The 19,812-nt window shown below is 43.8% G+C and overlaps 1 protein-coding gene across 1 annotated transcript; it reads left to right on the plus strand.

The window, feature by feature from the left end:
• The first annotated feature begins 343 nt into the window (after window positions 1-343).
• On the plus strand, window positions 344-16,112 carry LOC308335039 (uncharacterized protein). The gene is made up of 3 exons (XM_080791991.1): window positions 344-383; window positions 6,625-6,658; window positions 14,948-16,112. The coding sequence occupies exon 3, from the start codon at window positions 14,959-14,961 to the stop codon at window positions 15,994-15,996; it is 1,038 nt and encodes a 345-aa protein (XP_080648117.1). The 5' UTR covers window positions 344-383; window positions 6,625-6,658; window positions 14,948-14,958; the 3' UTR covers window positions 15,997-16,112.
• Window positions 16,113-19,812: the final 3,700 nt, after the last annotated feature.

Below are 19,812 nucleotides of genomic sequence, written 5' to 3' on the forward strand. Positions count from 1 at the left end.
CATAGACAGCCTGCCACTTACATTACTGTTAATAACCCTGTACATTATAACAGACAGATCAGTTACACACACACACAACTCTGCATATTACAACTGCCCGTCAGTTACACACACAACTCTGCATATTACAACTGCCTGTCAGTTACAGATCCAGACAGACTCAACCCTGCACATGTACGACAAAAGAATGCAGAACTATAGCTTTTCTCCTTTTTTTGCAGTGCTATAGAAGGAATCATATTAATGTACTCCAAACGCCTTGCGGGGACATTTCAGGTTCCACCTGGATAGGAATCAACCATCCCCTCCCCCCACCCACCACCGCCACCTCCATCACCAGCGGGAGGCGTCAGAGCGAGGGAAGAGAGAGATGGAGATCAAAGGTGACGTTATGCTGTATAGGTCACGCCTCGCAGAGCAGCGTGGGTCCAAACACTCCCCCGACAATCTAGCATTCAGTCAGACTCTTCCACCCTGCGGCTCTCTGCTCGGCTCCGATAAGACACATGTCAGTCAAACTCCCACTGGTGGAAAAGTAATTAACACATTTTAGACCTGAGCTCGATTCTAGAGAAAAATGCTTGTAGATCTGCTATTTTTCAACATCTAAAGTACATGTGGTGGTTTGGTGGTTTAAGAACTCAGGAATGAGATTCTTTTTTTCCCCCACTTTACTGGAGTATTTCACATTTTCAGTACTTTGATACTTTTACTCTATTACATCTCAGAGGCGAATATTGTACTTTTACTCCACGAGCTTGTAGATCACCTAAAAAAAAATTTATCACAAAAATGCAGGCGCAAATCTTTGAATATATATTCTTTCACACACTCCTATCTACCTGACCGCCGCACGCACGCAGTGACCCGCGGAACAATGGAACCTTTTGTTCTCTTATTCAAACGCTCGGATGTAATCTACATTTTTAATCTACATTGTTATTTGTTTAACCTTTATTTATATACGCCTCAGTAGCCTCGGTACCATCCATCCATCTTCAACTGCTTATCCGTAGTCGGGTCGCGGGGGCAACGGCTCCACCAGAGGGCTCCAGACTTCCCTCTCCAGAGCAACTATAGTGACCTCCTCCTGGGGGATCCCGAGACGCTCCAAGGCCAGTTTTCTCTGGGAGGGGGGGGGGCTCTGATTCGGTGAACCTATATTCTCCAGAAAGCATGCTATACCCGCCCCTCTAGCAGGGCTCGAGATTAACGGCGTCCCGGGGACTGTAAAATATCTATTTGGGACTTAAAATACAGGTAGCAGACAAATTCCCTCAAAACTTAGTTTTTTGATACAGGTAGCAGACGAATTCCCTCAAAACTTAGTTTTTCGGTACAGGTAGCAGACGAATTCCCTCAAAACTTAGTTTTTCGGTACAGGTAGCAGACGAATTCCCTCAAAACTTAGTTTTTTGGTACAGGTAGCAGACGAATTCCCTCAAAACTTAGTTTTTTGATACAGGTAGCAGACGAATTCCCTCAAAACGTAGTTTTTCGGTACAGGTAGCAGACGAATTCCCTCAAAACTTAGTTTTTCGGTACAGGCAGCAGACGAATTCCCTCAAAACTTAGTTTTTCGGTACAGGCAGCAGACGAATTCCCTCAGAACTTAGTTTTTCGGTACAGGCAGCAGACGAATTCCCTCAAAACTTAGTTTTGAGGTACAGGCAGCAGACGAATTCCCTCAAAACTTAGTTTTGAGGTACAGGCAGCAGACGAATTCCCTCAAAACTTAGTTTTTCGGTACAGGCAGCAGACGAATTCCCTCAAAACTTAGTTTTTCGGTACAGGCAGCAGACGAATTCCCTCAAAACGTAGTTTTTCGGTACAGGCAGCAGACGAATTCCCTCAAAACGTAGTTTTTCGGTACAGGCAGCAGACGAATTCCCTCAAAACGTAGTTTTTCGGTACAGGCAGCAGACGAATTCCCTCAAAACGTAGTTTTTCGGTACAGGCAGCAGACGAATTCCCTCAAAACGTAGTTTTTCGGTACAGGCAGCAGACGAATTCCCTCAAAACGTAGTTTTTCGGTACAGGCAGCAGACGAATTCCCTCAAAACGTAGTTTTTCGGTACAGGCAGCAGACGAATTCCCTCAAAACTTAGTTTTGAGGTACAGGAAGCAGACGAATTCCCTCAAAACTTAGTTTTGAGGTACAGGCAGCAGACGAATTCCCTCAAAACTTACTTTTCCGGTACAGGCAGCAGACGAATTCCCTCAAAACTTAGTTTTCCGGTACAGACAGCAGACAAATTCCCTCAAAACTTAGTTTTCCGGTACAGGCAGCAGACGAATTCCCTCAAAACTTAGTTTTCCGGTACAGGCAGCAGACGAATTCCCTCAAAACTTAGTTTTCCGGTACAGGCAGCAGACGAATTCCCTCAAAACTTAGTTTTCCGGTACAGGCAGCAGACGAATTCCCTCAAAACTTAGTTTTCCGGTACAGGCAGCAGACGAATTCCCTCAAAACTTAGTTTTCCGGTACAGGCAGCAGACGAATTCCCTCAAAACGTAGTTTTCCGGTACAGGCAGCAGACGAATTCCCTCAAAACTTAGTTTTCCGGTACAGGCAGCAGACGAATTCCCTCAAAACTTAGTTTTCCGGTACAGGCAGCAGACGAATTCCCTCAAAACTTAGTTTTCCGGTACAGGCAGCAGACGAATTCCCTCAAAACTTAGTTTTCCGATACAGGCAGCAGACGAATTCCCTCAAAACTTAGTTTTCCGGTACAGGCAGCAGACGAATTCCCTCAAAACTTAGTTTTCCGGTACAGGCAGCAGACGAATTCCCTCAAAACTTAGTTTTCCGGTACAGGCAGCAGACGAATTCCCTCAAAACTTAGTTTTCCGGTACAGGCAGCAGACGAATTCCCTCAAAACTTAGTTTTCCGGTACAGGCAGCAGACGAATTCCCTCAAAACTTAGTTTTCCGGTACAGGCAGCAGACGAATTCCCTCAAAACTTAGTTTTCCGGTACAGGCAGCAGACGAATTCCCTCAAAACTTAGTTTTCCGGTACAGGCAGCAGACGAATTCCCTCAAAACTTAGTTTTCCGGTACAGGCAGCAGACGAATTCCCTCAAAACTTAGTTTTCCGGTACAGGCAGCAGACGAATTCCCTCAAAACTTAGTTTTCCGGTACAGGCAGCAGACGAATTCCCTCAAAACTTAGTTTTCCGGTACAGGCAGCAGACGAATTCCCTCAAAACTTAGTTTTCCGGTACAGGCAGCAGACGAATTCCCTCAAAACTTAGTTTTCCGGTACAGGCAGCAGACGAATTCCCTCAAAACTTAGTTTTCCGGTACAGGCAGCAGACGAATTCCCTCAAAACTTAGTTTTCCGGTACAGGCAGCAGACGAATTCCCTCAAAACTTAGTTTTCCGGTACAGGCAGCAGACGAATTCCCTCAAAACTTAGTTTTCCGGTACAGGCAGCAGACGAATTCCCTCAAAACTTAGTTTTCCGGTACAGGCAGCAGACGAATTCCCTCAAAACTTAGTTTTCCGGTACAGGCAGCAGACGAATTCCCTCAAAACTTAGTTTTCCGGTACAGGCAGCAGACGAATTCCCTCAAAACTTAGTTTTCCGGTACAGGCAGCAGACGAATTCCCTCAAAACTTAGTTTTCCGGTACAGGCAGCAGACGAATTCCCTCAAAACTTAGTTTTCCGGTACAGGCAGCAGACGAATTCCCTCAAAACTTAGTTTTCCGGTACAGGCAGCAGACGAATTCCCTCAAAACTTAGTTTTCCGGTACAGGCAGCAGACGAATTCCCTCAAAACTTAGTTTTCCGGTACAGGCAGCAGACGAATTCCCTCAAAACTTAGTTTTCCGGTACAGGCAGCAGACGAATTCCCTCAAAACGTAGTTTTCCGGTACAGGCAGCAGACGAATTCCCTCAAAACTTAGTTTTCCGGTACAGGCAGCAGACGAATTCCCTCAAAACTTAGTTTTCCGGTACAGGCAGCAGACGAATTCCCTCAAAACTTAGTTTTCCGGTACAGGCAGCAGACGAATTCCCTCAAAACTTAGTTTTCCGGTACAGGCAGCAGACGAATTCCCTCAAAACTTAGTTTTCCGGTACAGGCAGCAGACGAATTCCCTCAAAACTTAGTTTTCCGGTACAGGCAGCAGACGAATTCCCTCAAAACTTAGTTTTCCGGTACAGGCAGCAGACGAATTCCCTCAAAACTTAGTTTTCCGGTACAGGCAGCAGACGAATTCCCTCAAAACTTAGTTTTCCGGTACAGGCAGCAGACGAATTCCCTCAAAACTTAGTTTTCCGGTACAGGCAGCAGACGAATTCCCTCAAAACTTAGTTTTCCGGTACAGGCAGCAGACGAATTCCCTCAAAACTTAGTTTTCCGGTACAGGCAGCAGACGAATTCCCTCAAAACTTAGTTTTCCGGTACAGGCAGCAGACGAATGTTTTTTTATACAGGTAGCAGACGAATTCCCTCAAAACGATGTTTTTTGATACAGAAAGCGAACGAATTCCCTCAAAACACTGTTTTTTTATACAGAAAGCGAACGCATTTCCTCAAAACACTGTTTTTTGATACAGAAAGCGAACGCATTCCCTCAAAACACTGTTTTCAGATACAGAAAGCAAACTAATTCCCTCAATGTTTTCAGATACAGAAAGCAAACGAATTCCCTCAAAACACAGTTTTCAGATACAGAAAGCAAACGAATTCCCTCAAAACACTGTTTTCAGATACAGAAAGCAAACGAATTCCCTCAAAATACTGTTTTCAGATACAGAAAGGAATTGACCATGTTCACACATTCACTGATGTATGTGCACAGTCTGCAGACACAACCAAGGGCATTCCATTGTCTTCCCCACAGACTAAATGTCATTCGATTAATGATAATAATTATAATGGATTGCATTTTTATAGCGCTTTTCTATGCATTGCGTGCTTACTCAAAGTGCTTTACAACGGTCCATTCATTCATACATTGGGAGGTGAAGCAGCTTTTTCAGAAAACTGTCGGGATGTAGAAGACATTTTTTGAATCTGATCTCAGGTCAAAATGGGTTGAAATACGACCCCGTTTTTTAGGATATTTCCATTGGAAGAAAACAAAACCTAGTCTTACATTCTGCACAATAGGGTACTGTGTGGGTGTTTTCAGCGAGCCCATCACACAATTTCTGCATGAACTGCCTTTTCTGGTTCGATTGTGTAATATCACTTATTTTTGTTATAGTTACAAATCGACCAATGGCCACAGGCTGCATGTGTTGCTCAAGCCTTGATCCCTGCATAGAAGGAGTCTGTCTTGTCTTCCATCTGTGTGAAGGAACAGGGATTGCATGCAGGGGGGGAGAGAGAGACTGGGAGTGGAAAACATGGTGTAACAAAAACATATGATTTATGATTGACGTTTCGACTGCGTCAGTGAAGCACTGAAACAAAAAAAGTTTGAAGCCAGCTTTTTGCAGCTTTAAGTCACGTCACGCCCGGCTGTCACACTGCTCGCAACAGTTTGTCGCTGGCAGGCTTCCACTGAAAACGATACGTGTAGCCCAGTGGTTCCCAAGGTCGGGACCCCCTAGGGGTTCTTGAGGAAGTTCCAGGGGGTCCCCCTGCATGGCTAAATGATAGCTTCGAACCAAATGGACCCTTATGGGTCTGTAACTCAGAGAGTGTTGGAACCACTTAAGGCTCATACATAGTCTGGATTTACGCTGGATGATGGAGTGTTCCAGCAGAGGTGCTAGATATAGAAAGCTCATAACTTGTGATGTAAATAATGAGATCGAGAACAGTTGAGAATTAAACAGCAGTCACCCTTCCCTTTTCAAATTTCACAGCACTTGAATGAACAGCATCCATGTTCCTTTGTCATTTCACAAAAAATAAAAGTTTGAGACATGTACTAAAGAACATGGAAAATCCACAAAAGAAAATATACAAAAACATTAACATTTAGTAAATGTATACTTGTCCTTTATCTTTCAGTTTGTTATACACAACATTTTTTTCCACAGTTATGAAATTGATATACTTTTTAAAATAAAAACTAAATCAACTTTGTACTATTCTCATTTTTTTTTATATATATCCTTTTTATTATTTCAGTTCAGGGTCAGCAACTCTCATGCACCCTCTAGCACCTCTGCTGGAACACTCCATCATCGCAGTTCCTGTTTACACTGCACATGTGCAAACCCCCCCCCCCCCCCGCAGGAGCCCTGGCCACACCTCCGTGCTCTATCCTCTTTATTTATTCTAGCTTCCAGGCCCCTTCCCTGCTTCCTTCAAAGGTGTTACAGATGATACTAATTAAGGCTCTGTTCCATTTAGTGGGTACAGTGGTATTGTGTGCATGCGCGCCTGTAGGTGTTTATGTGTATATAAAAAGGTCATAAAAGCAGAGAGTGGAGACATAAGTAACCGAGAAGACTCAAAGTTCAAGGCACAAGCCTCCCCACGGGGGTCTGTGTGTGCGCGCGCACACACACACACACACACACACACACATACTGTACATACATACATACACACGTGCACGCACACACGTCAATCTGCGTTGAAGGATGTGCACACAGGAAGTGAATAAAGAAAGGCCCATGTAACCATTTCCTCATCAACTCATTTGCATGTGCAGCAACAGAGAGGCGACTGTCTCCTGTCACTGAGTGGTGAGTAAGCATACAGTTGGTTTTCTCTCTCTCTCTCTCTCTCTCTCTCTCTCTCTCGTATATTTTCATTTTTTCTCCTCCTGTGTTTATTCTATTTTATGACTAGTTTTATGTTCGGCCTTAGCCCATTCAGGACGGGAAGTTTTGGTGTTTTAAGCACTATGTTATACTTTAGCTATTTTTGAAAACATCGTGAAAATGTGGCGCGAATCTTTGAATAATATATGGTTTCAACGTTTGTAACTCATATCTTTGCTTCTGGAACAACATAATTTCAGATGGGGGGGGGGGGGTCGGCGGCCAATTACATAATTATATTTTTGGGGGTCCATGACATGAAAATGTTTGAGAACCACTGATGTAGAAACAACGTACTTGTCCTTGTACTTAATTGTAACTCAGGATTTAGAAGATATTTGTAGAATCATCCTCGGGACTAAACGGGTTAACCCATTCTGACCTGAGATCAGATTCATACGAGGTTTCCACTGGGGGACACACTGGTCTGATTAACCCATTCTGACCCGAGATCAGATTCTAAAAATGTCAGTCGTCCTTCGATTTTTTCAAAGAATAGCAGACCTACAAGCTCGTAGCGCGCCACTCGGTGGCGCGCTATGAGCTTGTAGATCTGCTATTTTTCAATAGCTAAAGCATAACATGATGCTAACACCAACATGGGTTCCCGTTCAGAACGGGTTAAGCCATGTACAGAGTTAGTCACAACTATAACAATACAAAAACAATATACTTATACGCTGAACAGGTGTAGGGACGAGGCTGAAGCCGTTCGTAGCTTATTCCCTTTTCTGTCAAGTTGTAACAATACATCAAACGGAAACGATGACAAAACATCAACACAAAGGACAAACCAATAAGGTAAAAACTTTTTCCACACGTCGTATACTAGAAATTATATTTTATGGTTTATAATGAAAGTTTTGTATACTTTATCTACTGTATTATCTAAAAACATTGTCTTGAATTTAAGTTCTCTTCAACATGGCCCCATGTGTATTAGTTCTGCACTCCTATAGCAGTATATAACGTTGCATCATTTCATAGATAGTATAATTTCTATACTTAAGAGTCTGTTATCATGTTGGTGGCATATCTCTGTTCTGAGTGGAAACTCCATCTGCCTCTATACATGCTTTGCTCTTTAGCTTTCCCCCTGTGTCGTGTAGCCAAAGTGGGGTCCGGGGGCCTCCAGGGGTCCTTGAGGGAGTTCCAAGGGGTCCCCAGCTAGAATAGTTTGGAACCAAATGGACCCTTATGGGTCTGTAACTCTGAGAGTGTACAAATGGAACCAAATTGTCCATTTGGTTCCATTTGTACACTCTCAGAGTTAAATTAAAACATTGATTTTACAATATAAATTGGGGGTCCCAGAGATAGAAATGCCATTAAATGGGGGTCCTGGGGGGGGTCCTTGAGAACCACTGCTTAATCTTCTCTTATGGGGGTCCCTGGCATATATTTTCAAAGGGGTCCGCGGGATAATTAGTGTCAATTTGGGGGGCCTTGACATGAACATGTTTGTGAACCACTGGTGTAGCCTACTAGGAAGGTTTAATCTTAACCACGTGAATCCTAGCATCGCTATTCTGGAAGAGGGTAAAACAAAAGAAAGCTTGAGAGCTTTAATATTCACTTTAATATTCTTTACTAGCCAGCGGGTGCTTTTGTGGTATGAAAAAAGGCTTACAGTATGTTCTATTGTTAGTTCGTCTGGATAAGAGCATGAGATGAATAAAATGCAAATACATTCTTTAGGGATGTAGTGCTCATATAAACAGATATTTTCGCTATTCTGTCAGAGCACAAAGCATAAGACGCTCTTGGATGGAGGAGGTCCAGACGAGGGACCCAGGCGTCAATTTGAATAAAAAAACTGCAAAGCAAAAAATTGCAGAGCAAGAAGCGAACGGATGAACGGATGTTCCGCTGCAGCCAGAAGCAGTGTGGGGGGATTTCTGTTCATGAAATGCTTTTTTTACCAGCTGCTGTTTTAGCATAGATAAGAGCACAAACCATGAAGTTTTTCAGTGGTGGAAACATCTTTTTAAATAGTAAAATAAACAATACAATATAGAAATACTCTGTTATAAGTGAAAGTCCGGAATTCATTAGTCGATCCCTGCGACATACTAGCGTCATGTCCAGGGGGTGTACTTGTACATCAAGCTGCCTCACGCTATACAGAAACAGGAGATAGGCTCCTGCCCCCTATGGGCCTCATGGCTACAGAAACAGGAGATAGGCTCCTGCCCCCTATATGGGCCTCATGGCTCTGCAAGGCTATAGAGCGTCGCAGTCCCTCCCCCTTTCAGTATACTTGAGTAAAAGTACAAAAGTATTGGCTTAAAAGTTTACTTAAAGTATACCCAAAGTATCGCGACGCATTGTGTTCGGCTTAATGTATGTTTTGTAATAATAATAATCTAAATCTACAAAGTAACTATAGTAGGCTATAGCCTCGGGGACCACAGGCATACATGATACCTCAAAAGTGTACTTAAGTCGGCTGACAAATCGCGCTACGGATAGATATTGTGTCGCTTTGTGTTCTGTGTGAATGTAGGCTATACTCATAAAACAAAGGTATTTTATATACTGTATAAATCTCTCTGGTGTGTCTTAAATGTAATTACCGGTATACTGAGGTTGTAGTTGTGTGCGTTTCGACAGAAAACAGAAACATATATCTCGTCCTGAGTAAATGGTAAATGGCGCATTTATATAGCGCCTTTATCCAAAGCTCAGTGGCCTTGTGGTTAGAGTGTCCGCCCTGAGACTCATGGGATGTCGGGATTCGATCCCAGGTCGCGTCATATACCAAAGACAAAGAAAAATGGGACCCAGTGCCTCCCTGCTTGACACTCAGCAGGGATTGGTTGGTTAGTCCCTGCGAGTGCGACATACTAGCGTCATATCCAGGAGGGTGTACTTGTACATCAAGCTGCCTCACGCTACAGAAACAGGAGATAGGCTCCTGCCCCCTATGGGCCTCATGGCTCTGCAAGGCTATACTTACTTTATCCAAGACACTTTACACATAGATGGTACATTACATTCACCCTGCAGTCACACACACACATTCATACACCTTTACATATAGATGGTACATTACATTCATCCATTCACACAGACATTCACACCAGGCCCGGCGCCACGGGGGTGCCAGAGGGTGCCCAGCACCCTCCGTTCCAAATTCTGCACCCTCACTTTTATGTACATACAGCATAGTTTTACTATATAAAAATTAGATGTGCACCCTCGCCATTTTCAAATGCCCCCTCAGTCATTTCATCCTGGAGCCGAGCCTGATTCACACACTGATGGCAACGGAAACCAATGTGCAAGGCACCAGCTTGCACATCAGGAGCTATTAGGGGTTCAGAGTCTTGCTCAAGGACACTTCGACACCAACTCTGGGGGAGCCCACAGGGTTCGAACTGGGCCACTGCCGCCCCATGTGAGTCTGAATGCATATAGTGCATTTAATTAGACTAAACTTAACTTTATTAATGTTATAATGTTACTCACTCTCACACACGCGCACGCGCGCGTGTGTGTGCACACACACACATACACACTGAAGTCACGTTGCCAAGAGAATCCAATGCATCCATTATTTCAAGTGTGATTTGTTCCACATTCTTTATTCATTATTTTGTTCCTCTTCAGTTTGGGCATGAGTTGTACTATAGTCCTTCAACCAGTATATTTACCAGGATATTTAATATAGAAATATACATAGGAGTGTGTGTGTGTGTGTGTGTGTGTGTGTGTGTGTGTGTGTGTGTGTGTGTGTGTATATATTTGGAAGCCTCTGTAATGTCCGTGAATCAGTCGCGAGAGGACTGCAGATTGCAGGAATGCCCGAGCCGAGAGCTCTAATGCCTCAGAGACCAAGAAGGCATAATTGGCAAAGATTCTGTCCAGTGTCTGTGATAATTGGCCGTGTACAGTATGCACATACAGTATGGAGGAGGCCTCCTGGCCGCGGTCAGAATCCCCGAGCAGTCTCACATTGTGCTGTTGTGGCACAATCCGTTTAGCCACAGAGAAACAGAGGAGCGACCGCTGCCAAACAATGAATAGAATACAGTATTCCAAACGGGAGGAAACTAATTATATTTTCCCCCCTACTGTACATTTTGAGGTGTTATAATAGAGGGTATATACTGTATGCACGTGACATCATCATAAAACATGGACGTTATGCAAGAATGCCTACTACTGAGTGGAGATAAAAAACTACGCTTTCTGGCCTTCACAGCCCATACATCCACTCAGAAAAAGTCCTATCTGGTTGGATTGGAGCCGAGTGGCGCGCTATACGAGCTTGTATAGGTCTGCTATTTTTGAAAACGACTGAAGACATTTTTTAGAATCTGATCTCAGGCTAAAATAGGTTAAGGTCCTGTTCCTGTTCCAGAACACATGGTGGAATGGAATACCTCCGTTGTTCGATCCAGAGGTTACTTCATGATGCTTAACTGTGCGACGGAATTACTGTAACATTAACTGTAACATGAACGGCTGCTGAGTATCATCGACTTCATGCGTTTTGGCAATTGGCAGTGCGTGCGTTGCGTGCGTTGCGTGCGTGCGTGTCCATTTACAGTCCTTGGAAAGGGAGAAAAAAACACTCACATGTGCACAGCGTTATACGCTCTGGAAGGCTCCCCGGCAGCATGTGGGTGAATGGTTATCATTGTGACTTGATTTGGATTAAATTAGTATCAAATGATACTTAACACTGCATGGTTGGTGAGTCATGAACACACAGCCTGCCTCTCCGATTCCAGCATTACCATAGAGCTAAGCTATGTGCGTGCGTGCGTGTATGTCCTTACCCCTTACCCCTTACATATGTGTTGGCAAGGCGGTGCGTGTACAAAACATAATTTTTTGTGTCTGCGTGCGTTTGTGCGTGCATGTGTGTGTGTGTGTGTGTGTGTGTGTGTGCGTGTGCGTGTGTGTTGTCCTTGCTTTCCAACAGTATGAAGTCATGCTTGTGTGCAGGACTATAATTACAGTGAGGATCTTTTACAGGCAAATCAAATGTTTCATCTTTGTAAAAAGACAGTAAAAGTCCTTGTTAACACATGTGTGGCCGCGCCAAGGTTCCCACTTATATAGTTTCCTGGTTTCGCCGCATTCAGGAGGAAGGCTATATCCTATTTCTGAGATGGATCCATTCTGGGCTAATATTATGCTGACGTACTTTATAGCATGTTTCATGTCCAGGACCCCCACATTGACACTTATTAGTACCCCTCGGACCCCCATTTGAAAAGGATATGCCAGCCAGGGACTGGATTTCAAAAGATTTCTCCTCACCACTGCAACGACATATCCCGTCCAATATTTAAAATGAATTTATCTTTTTTTTTTTATCACCGGGATATAGTATTAGTGGTTTGGAGTTGGGTGTTATTTCAAAGTTGAGGAAAAGGACAAGCAAGGTTCGACAGAGGAAACAGCGCACAAGTTGTGAGAAAGTCAGGACAGTTCATAGCAGTTCAATCCAGCTCTTCTTGGACTGGATCGGAACCCATGAGGCCAGTCAGGACCGTGTCATTATGTGGTCGGTGAGAGAGTATAGCAGACTTTTTCCACCCTGCTCTCCTTCATCTGATACCCCAAACTGTGCTTCCTGCTTGTCGTCGAATGACTGCAGCCACATCCTGGATGGTTGACAGCTGGATGGTGATTGGCTGCGGTAAGAAGATCGAGGCCTCTCTCTCTCTCTCTCGTCTCACTGCACTTTCCATCCGGTCCATGTCTGGTTTTGCAGGGTGCTGCGGCGCAGTGTCGACTCCATGTCTGGTTTTGCAGGGTGCTGCGGCGCAGTGTCGACTCCATGTCTGGTTTTGCAGGGTGCTGCGGCGCAGTGTCGACTCCATGTCTGGTTTTGCAGGGTGCTGCGGCGCAGTGTCGACTCCATGTCTGGTTTTGCAGGGTGCTGCGGCGCAGTTTCAATTTCGTAGACTAAATACTATGGCGAATTTATTTTCACTGACGAAAACAGCTGAGCTTGTATAGATCTGCTATTTTCAGCCAGTTTAAATGCAGCCATTACGACGGCATCAAGGCCCGCTGAAATACTTTTTTCGTCGACTAAATCAACTGTAGATTTACACAACTAAAATCTTGTGACATGTAGACAGTCGATTAAAACTAGACTAACACATTTAGTGTGACTAAAACTATAAATGAAAATGCATTCAGAAGACTATGACTAAAACTAAATAAAAATTTGCTGTCAAAATCAATCAATGTATAGAGGGCAAGTATAATGTTTTAAGGCATATATTGTCTTATTATAGCCTGCAGGCTTCCTTTAATAAGAAAAAAGACTCTCCTGGCACTGTCTACAACGGTACAAAATGGGCTGTTCAGGTTTTGTGTTCCCAGACGGAAAAAAACTGCACGGGGGAAAAAAAGAAAGAAAACATATTGGCTGATATAAAAAATGAAATGAAACACCTCAGAGTAATAAGGTGGAGGGTATAAATGGAAGACTGGAAGGATTGCTGATACTCGGGAAGTTCAACAAACGGTAAAAGGAAAGAGTTTAGCTTAGATTGGCAAGTCGGTGAGACGGATACGTTTTCTCTCATACCTGCATTGAACTATACTGTGAACTGTTATGAACTATGAACCGTCATGAACTGTGTGTACCGTCTACTTCTATTATGTATAATGTAGGGTGCGTTCGGAAATGCGCACCGGGAATGTGGTCGGTTAAGGTTTGTTGAGTGTGGTGGGCGGTGACGTCACAGAGTGCGTTCAGTGTGCCTTATTTACTAACGACCACAACTGTGCAGAACTCATGCCCATAGATCCGAAGCTCCCGTGCTTGCGGTTATGTGCGTTCAGGGGTGTATTTCCGAACGCACCCTATGTATATAGTGATGCCCAAGTGTTTCCTGTTTTGCCTATAGTGTTGTTTGCCAGTCTCGTCTCACCTCCCTGTGATTACTAGTGTCCTGTTAGTCTCCCAGCCAGTCCCAGTGTTGATTGAAGTGGGAAATTTGTTATATAGTCTTTTTTTTTATTGGCCTAAAATATTGTCTATATACTGTACATACATTAATGAATCAATTTGCTGACCGGCTGTTGGCATTGAGCAAATGTTTTATTTGGTTTTCTTGTGACCCTACCAACTACCATTAACATATATGGCAGGCAAAAATGTCAAACTTTCCTAATGCTTTAAGTAGCATTTGACATGTCAAACTAGGGGGTTTTCAAGATTCTGAATCCATTCCAAGAATTAGTTTTGCACAAAAAACACTCCTTGGGCTAAAAGCAGCCATAGCCACTTGCCCAAAATGTGCCCAAAATGTGCTGACCTACAGTAATCACATTTGTGCTGATCTCATCACATTTGTAATGACGGCTATGGCCATTTTTGTGGGTTTTTTTGTGCAAAACTAATGCTTGGAATGTATTCAGAATCATGAAAACCCCCAAGTTTGACATGTTCACATGCTACTTAAATATTAAAGCATAAGGAAAGTTTTACATTTTTGCCTTATATTGGATTATATTATATATTATATTGGATTGGTAGGGTCACAAGAAACCCCTATAAAAATTGATCAATAGTGACAGCCGGTCATCAAGTGGATTCATGAATGTATAGACAATAGTTTAGGCCAATAAAAATAGACTACATACCAAATGTCCCAACCCACAAGCCCAGCTTCCAGACTACCCTATAGGTGTTTTCAGTATAATACATACTTTGCATTTGACCTGCTCTGCTCCTGCATGTCTGTCTGTTCTGCATTTGGGTCCCACTTGAGTCGCACCGAGACAATACCATTCTAAATCCACAGCCAAAACGTAGTCTATAATAAGCATGATTCTTGACGGAATAGAATAGAAACTGCCTTTTGGAAAAAATCAGCTTTTTTTCTTATAGTGAGGCTGATTTGGAAACAGACTAGTCTTGTTTCAACCAAGATTCCCAAGTGCCACTGCTTGGAATCCCCCCCCCCCCCCCCCCCCCCCACCACCACCACCACATTGGACAAACAAGAATCAGAACCAGGTTCTGAGTCTTTGACAGCTTCTCTCTGGCTGCCCGCGTTGGCCTTGTTAACCCCCCTAAACTATTCACCTCTATTCCCTCTGCCAGTTCTTTCAACACATCCCCTCAACAAAAATAAAGAGGCTCTGAGAGAAATTCTAGAAATGCTGTAACACCTCATATTATCATTTCCTTTCCTTGACCGGGCCGGGGGGTTTAATTATTCTCTCTCGCAGGACCCTGACTGATGATGACGCGTGCAACGAGCAGAGAGCAGCAGCAGCAGCAGCGCGCTCCAGAAGGACCACCGCTTCCAGATATCTCTGACGGGCCGGCGGCGGTTCTAGAACAGAGCCCTGCAGAGAGCCCGCTGCATGATGGGACCACCGTCCAAAGCTTTGCCCACGCCATGGCCGAGAACATCCTCCACTCTGTTGTCGACGGACCGGAAGAGACGCAGTCTGGAGGAGAGAGTCGGTTGTCTCGCAGTGAGAAACTGGCCTCCGGTGAGGCTACAGTCGACGAGGCCTGCAGAAGACCGACGCTCAGAGACGTGTCGTCCTCCTCCCGTGACGTAGAGATGATGGACGTTCAGAGAGACGTTCCCCTCCTGAACCCCGCCGCGGCTCTCCAGGCGCCGCCCCCCGCGGGGGCCGCCCGGCCTCGCCGCCCCCACCCCCCGCCTCTCGCCCAGACACAGGAGCTGCTGCCCCCCTCCTCGGCGGCGGGGTCCCTGGACTACCCGGACGCCCCGCCCACCACCCCTCTCCTCCCCGAGCTGACGCGGAGCAGGGAGAGCTTCACCAGGAAGCTGAAGGGGGGCCTGGCGATGGAGTTCAGCCCCTCCCCGCCTCCCTCCACGCCCAAGAACGAAGAGAACAAGACGGAGGGGGAGGAGAGGTCGACGGACGAGAGTCGGACCGCCGCGGACGCCATGAGAGACGACTTCGTGCAACGCCTGGTGGTCTCTCTGTCCGCGGGGCGAGGAGAGGAGTGGGCGGCAGACGGCAGAGAGGCTGCAGGCAGTGCAGCGGACGGCTACGGAGGAGGAGGTGAGGGCGATGATGATGCTGGAGGACCCCGCCTCCGGGGAAGACGTGCAGCGATGGCGGCGTACGCGGAGGTGCTTTCCGTGGAGATCCTAGACTGGGTGACCAATCGTCAGCCTCCGTTGGCTGGGGGGGGTGGGGTCACTGAGGGTGACGGTGGCGTTCGGTGTCTGGCGGACAGGATGGCTCAGACTATCATCGGCTCCACCCTGAGGGAAGTCGCCATGCATGTCTAGTAGTGTAGGGTTTTATTATTATTTTAACTTCATAATTATTAACACTTTTTATATTTTAGAGTATCTTCTATACTAACCAGAGATGGGGGTCGCATTTATATATATATATATATATATATATATATATATATATATATATATATATATATATATATATATATATATATAAAAATTAAAGTATATGCAGTACAACGGTCTCATATTATTGTACTTTTTCTTTTTGCATTGTCTCTGACAAATAAAAATATAAAATAAGGAAAGAAATGATGGATTACTGTCACACACACACACACACACACACACACACACACACACACACACACACACACACACATAGGCCTATACAAACTTTGGGCAGACATTGACTTGCATAGCCTAACTTTAATCATAATGGATCTACCCCCTACAACCAAAAACGTGGCCAAATGTCAGCTAAACAGCCTCGAAATGTCTATGTGTCAATGTCAGGAACTCTCTCTCTCTCATTATTTCTCTCGCACACCGCGCACAGGCATGTAGGCATGTCACATGAACACACACACACACACACACACACACACACACACACACACACACACGCGCACACCCCTCTTGTTAGGGGTGCAGTTACGTTTAGTGGCCAGTAGATGACAGTACAGGAGCAACATTGAGCTTCCCGTGTGCATCACGGTGAGGTCATCAGGGCCACAGCACTTTGTTGACGTCAAATCACTGAAATCACTCAATTCAGTTAATTCGGTCAAATCAGATGTTTCTGTCTTTCTGTTTTTTTGACATTCTAACTCTGGACAGAATCTTCCCATGTTAATATTCTGGGAGAAAATATATAGATGGATAGATAGATCTTTATTTGTCATTGCTTGCACGGAATTCAGTTTAGAGCTTCACCACTGGCATCAAATAAATAACCATACTGTACAATAACCCAAGTGCAATAGTGCTGGTGCAATGTAGTAGTGCAAAGTTCAGTGCAAGACCAAGTCCATTTTCAGGACCCTTTTAATACTATAGAGGGGGCTATAGGTTGTTCATTCAGCAGCCTGACTTGTGGAGCCCAAAATCAAATTTCAAATGTTTATTTTGAGCCCAAAAGAGAGTGAAATAACTATGTATCGTTATCAGAACTTCTTCTGTTCTTGCCATAAGTGAGATGAAATGCTGTTTTTATTTTGTGTTTGTTAAAATGTTTAATATTTTCCCACCATTTGAAAAGATATGCCAGGGACATTGATATGTCCATGTGTGGTCTAGCTAGCCCTATGGAATAATATATGAAATGCACCTGCTAATATAAAACAACTTAATACTATATTTTAAATACTTTTTATTAGCACGTGCATTCCATATATTCCATAGGGCTGGACACACATTATGACTTATGACATCATCAACTTGAGTGAAAATTTCATCCATTTATGAAATAAATAAATGAAATATTTTACTATTTATTTTTATTCATAGATGTAACCCAGGTGGAAAACCCAGCTTACAAGCTAAAAGAGTTAACAAGGTTAACCAAGCTATTATTTTATTTGTATTTAAATTCATCATAAGGTATTGTTTTATTTAAAAAAAACATGTACAAATTAAGAACCTACCTCAAACTAATGATACTCAATGCATGGTTTAGTTGTTCATGAGGTATACTTGGAAGCAACACTAGAGGGCAGCACTGCTTTTTACAAGCTCATACTTGAAAGCATCACAACAGCGCAGGTGAAAGTGACGTCTACGCTACGCTTCCTCTTTCACGTGGGCGCGAAATGCGAATGCCTTCTTAGAAGCAGCAGTGAATAAACTGAGACAGATTACGTTCATAAAAGCGATATAAATAACAGAACAGATACACCAGCTGTGGCTACAGTGTGGCGCTGTATGTTAGTCTTGCCAGGGGCGAATCCTGCAGCCGTTTGGTGTGTGAACCAAACGTTAACCAACGTAACACACTCGGTGAGATAAACCATATACTCTAAGAGATAAACAAACCAACACATTGACATGTTTTGCTAACTAGCTAATGCTAACGTCTTTCATAATACATGATGCTAACAGCTAGCACCCTGTTTTATACAGGCAAACCCCTGTATGTTGTGAGAGTTGAGTGCTGGCGTCGCTCACTACTGGAACATTGGATGTGATTCGGTGAGATATCTGTGGCTGTTGAAATGATGTTGTTGTTGTTGTAACTTACTAGTTTGGTGGGAAATATATATTATTTTACTGTTATTGTACTAACTGCACAAAAACGGGATTTGAGTTATAAGATGCACTTTCAAATGGGAAATGTTACATTGATTGAAAACTTTATTTCAGACACAATGGGTCCATATACAAACAACATGTAAAAACACAACAGTAAATACAAAAACAACAACACAGAGATGGCCTATGTAACAGGCTATTTTCCCTCCAGGCAGTCCTTGTCAATTAAAAACATATAAACATTTACTCATATAATACAATTACTCCTGCAAATGCATTTTGAAGGTGCATTCCACATGTTTTGGTCATAAATGCTAAATGACAGGAGGTATTCTATTTTATATTATCAGTATGTGTTAAACAGTGAGAGTCAATTAGTGCCTTTGCGTGCTTTATTATGACAGAAAAGCACTGTGTGTATTTTATTTTGCACTAAAATGTAATTTTGAGTATTTGCATTCCGCAATACTCAGTGGATATTGAGATTAAAAAAAAGTTGTACAACAAGAAAAGAACACGATGAGAACATTACATGATAGAGATACTTTGAAGGGATTCAATTCATATAGAGTTAGATTATAGAACTAAAAAGACCTGTTTCAAAATACAGGTGAGGTTTTTTGATGAGGTTGAAGATCCCCGGAGACCAGTATTCCTGGAGACCAGTATCCCCGGAGACCCAGTGACCCTGGAGAGCTACCCAGTTTGATGATTCCAGGAGGACCCAGATCTGCATGAACCACGTTCTCAAGACCGCAGACGGCCGGTCTGTTTGATGGTAGGATAAATTGTGCCAGTCACCCGACTGGTGCACTGCTGACCCGAACGCGTTAATTAAGAGTGCACTCCATTAACGAACACTGATCACGCCGACTAGGTCTGTGTGAAACTCAGGATCAGAGTCATGACCTGTACAGTCTGACTCCAACAAACACTTGACTTGACTTTAGACCCAATACTGACAGAGTACAAAGCTCAAAAAAGTGGGGTACAGGTGGGGGTTACATAGAGGACAAGTATTATGTTTTAAGGCATATTTGTCTTATTAGCCACTATAGCCAGGGATCCTTTTAATTAAGGGCTTGTATTTCAAGTATTTGTATATGGGCCTCGACCCGTTAGTATCCCGGAAGTATCTGCGCACTGGTTGTGGTGGGCCTGCAGCTTCTGGGCCAATAAGTTCCGCGAAAACGTCCAGGTCGAATCTTTGTCTCAGTCCAGGCCCTGGATCCGCTAATAATAATAATAATAGACAAAACGACGATGGGAAATTCCCCTTCATTCCCCTTTTCTTTATCCCATTCTGAACAGGAACCCATTCTTCGTGTTAGCATCATGTAATGCTTTAGCTATTGAAAAATAGCAGATCTACAAGCTCATAGCGCGCCACCGAGTGGCGCGCTATGAGCTTGTAGGTCTGCTATTTTTTGAAAAATCGAAGAACGACTGACATTTTTTAGAATCTGATCTCAGGTCAGAATGGGTTAATCAGACCAGTGTGTGTGTCCAGTGGAAACCTCGTATGAATCTGATCTCGGGTCAGAATGGGTTATACGTCTCCAATTGGAAGCAGAAGTGGGATCGGCGCACACGTGGGCGTCGGGACCAGAACAC

The sequence above is a fragment of the Protomyctophum bolini genome (genome assembly GCF_963924005.1).
Source record: "Protomyctophum bolini genome assembly, chromosome: 20".
In the NCBI taxonomy this organism is placed as follows: Eukaryota; Metazoa; Chordata; class Actinopteri; order Myctophiformes; family Myctophidae; genus Protomyctophum; species Protomyctophum bolini.

What these genes read in the sequence shown, in the direction of transcription:
- LOC308335039 (XM_080791991.1), top strand. Translation starts at nt 14,959, where the DNA reads ATGATGACGCGTGCAACGAGCAGAGAGCAGCAGCAGCAGCAGCGCGCT.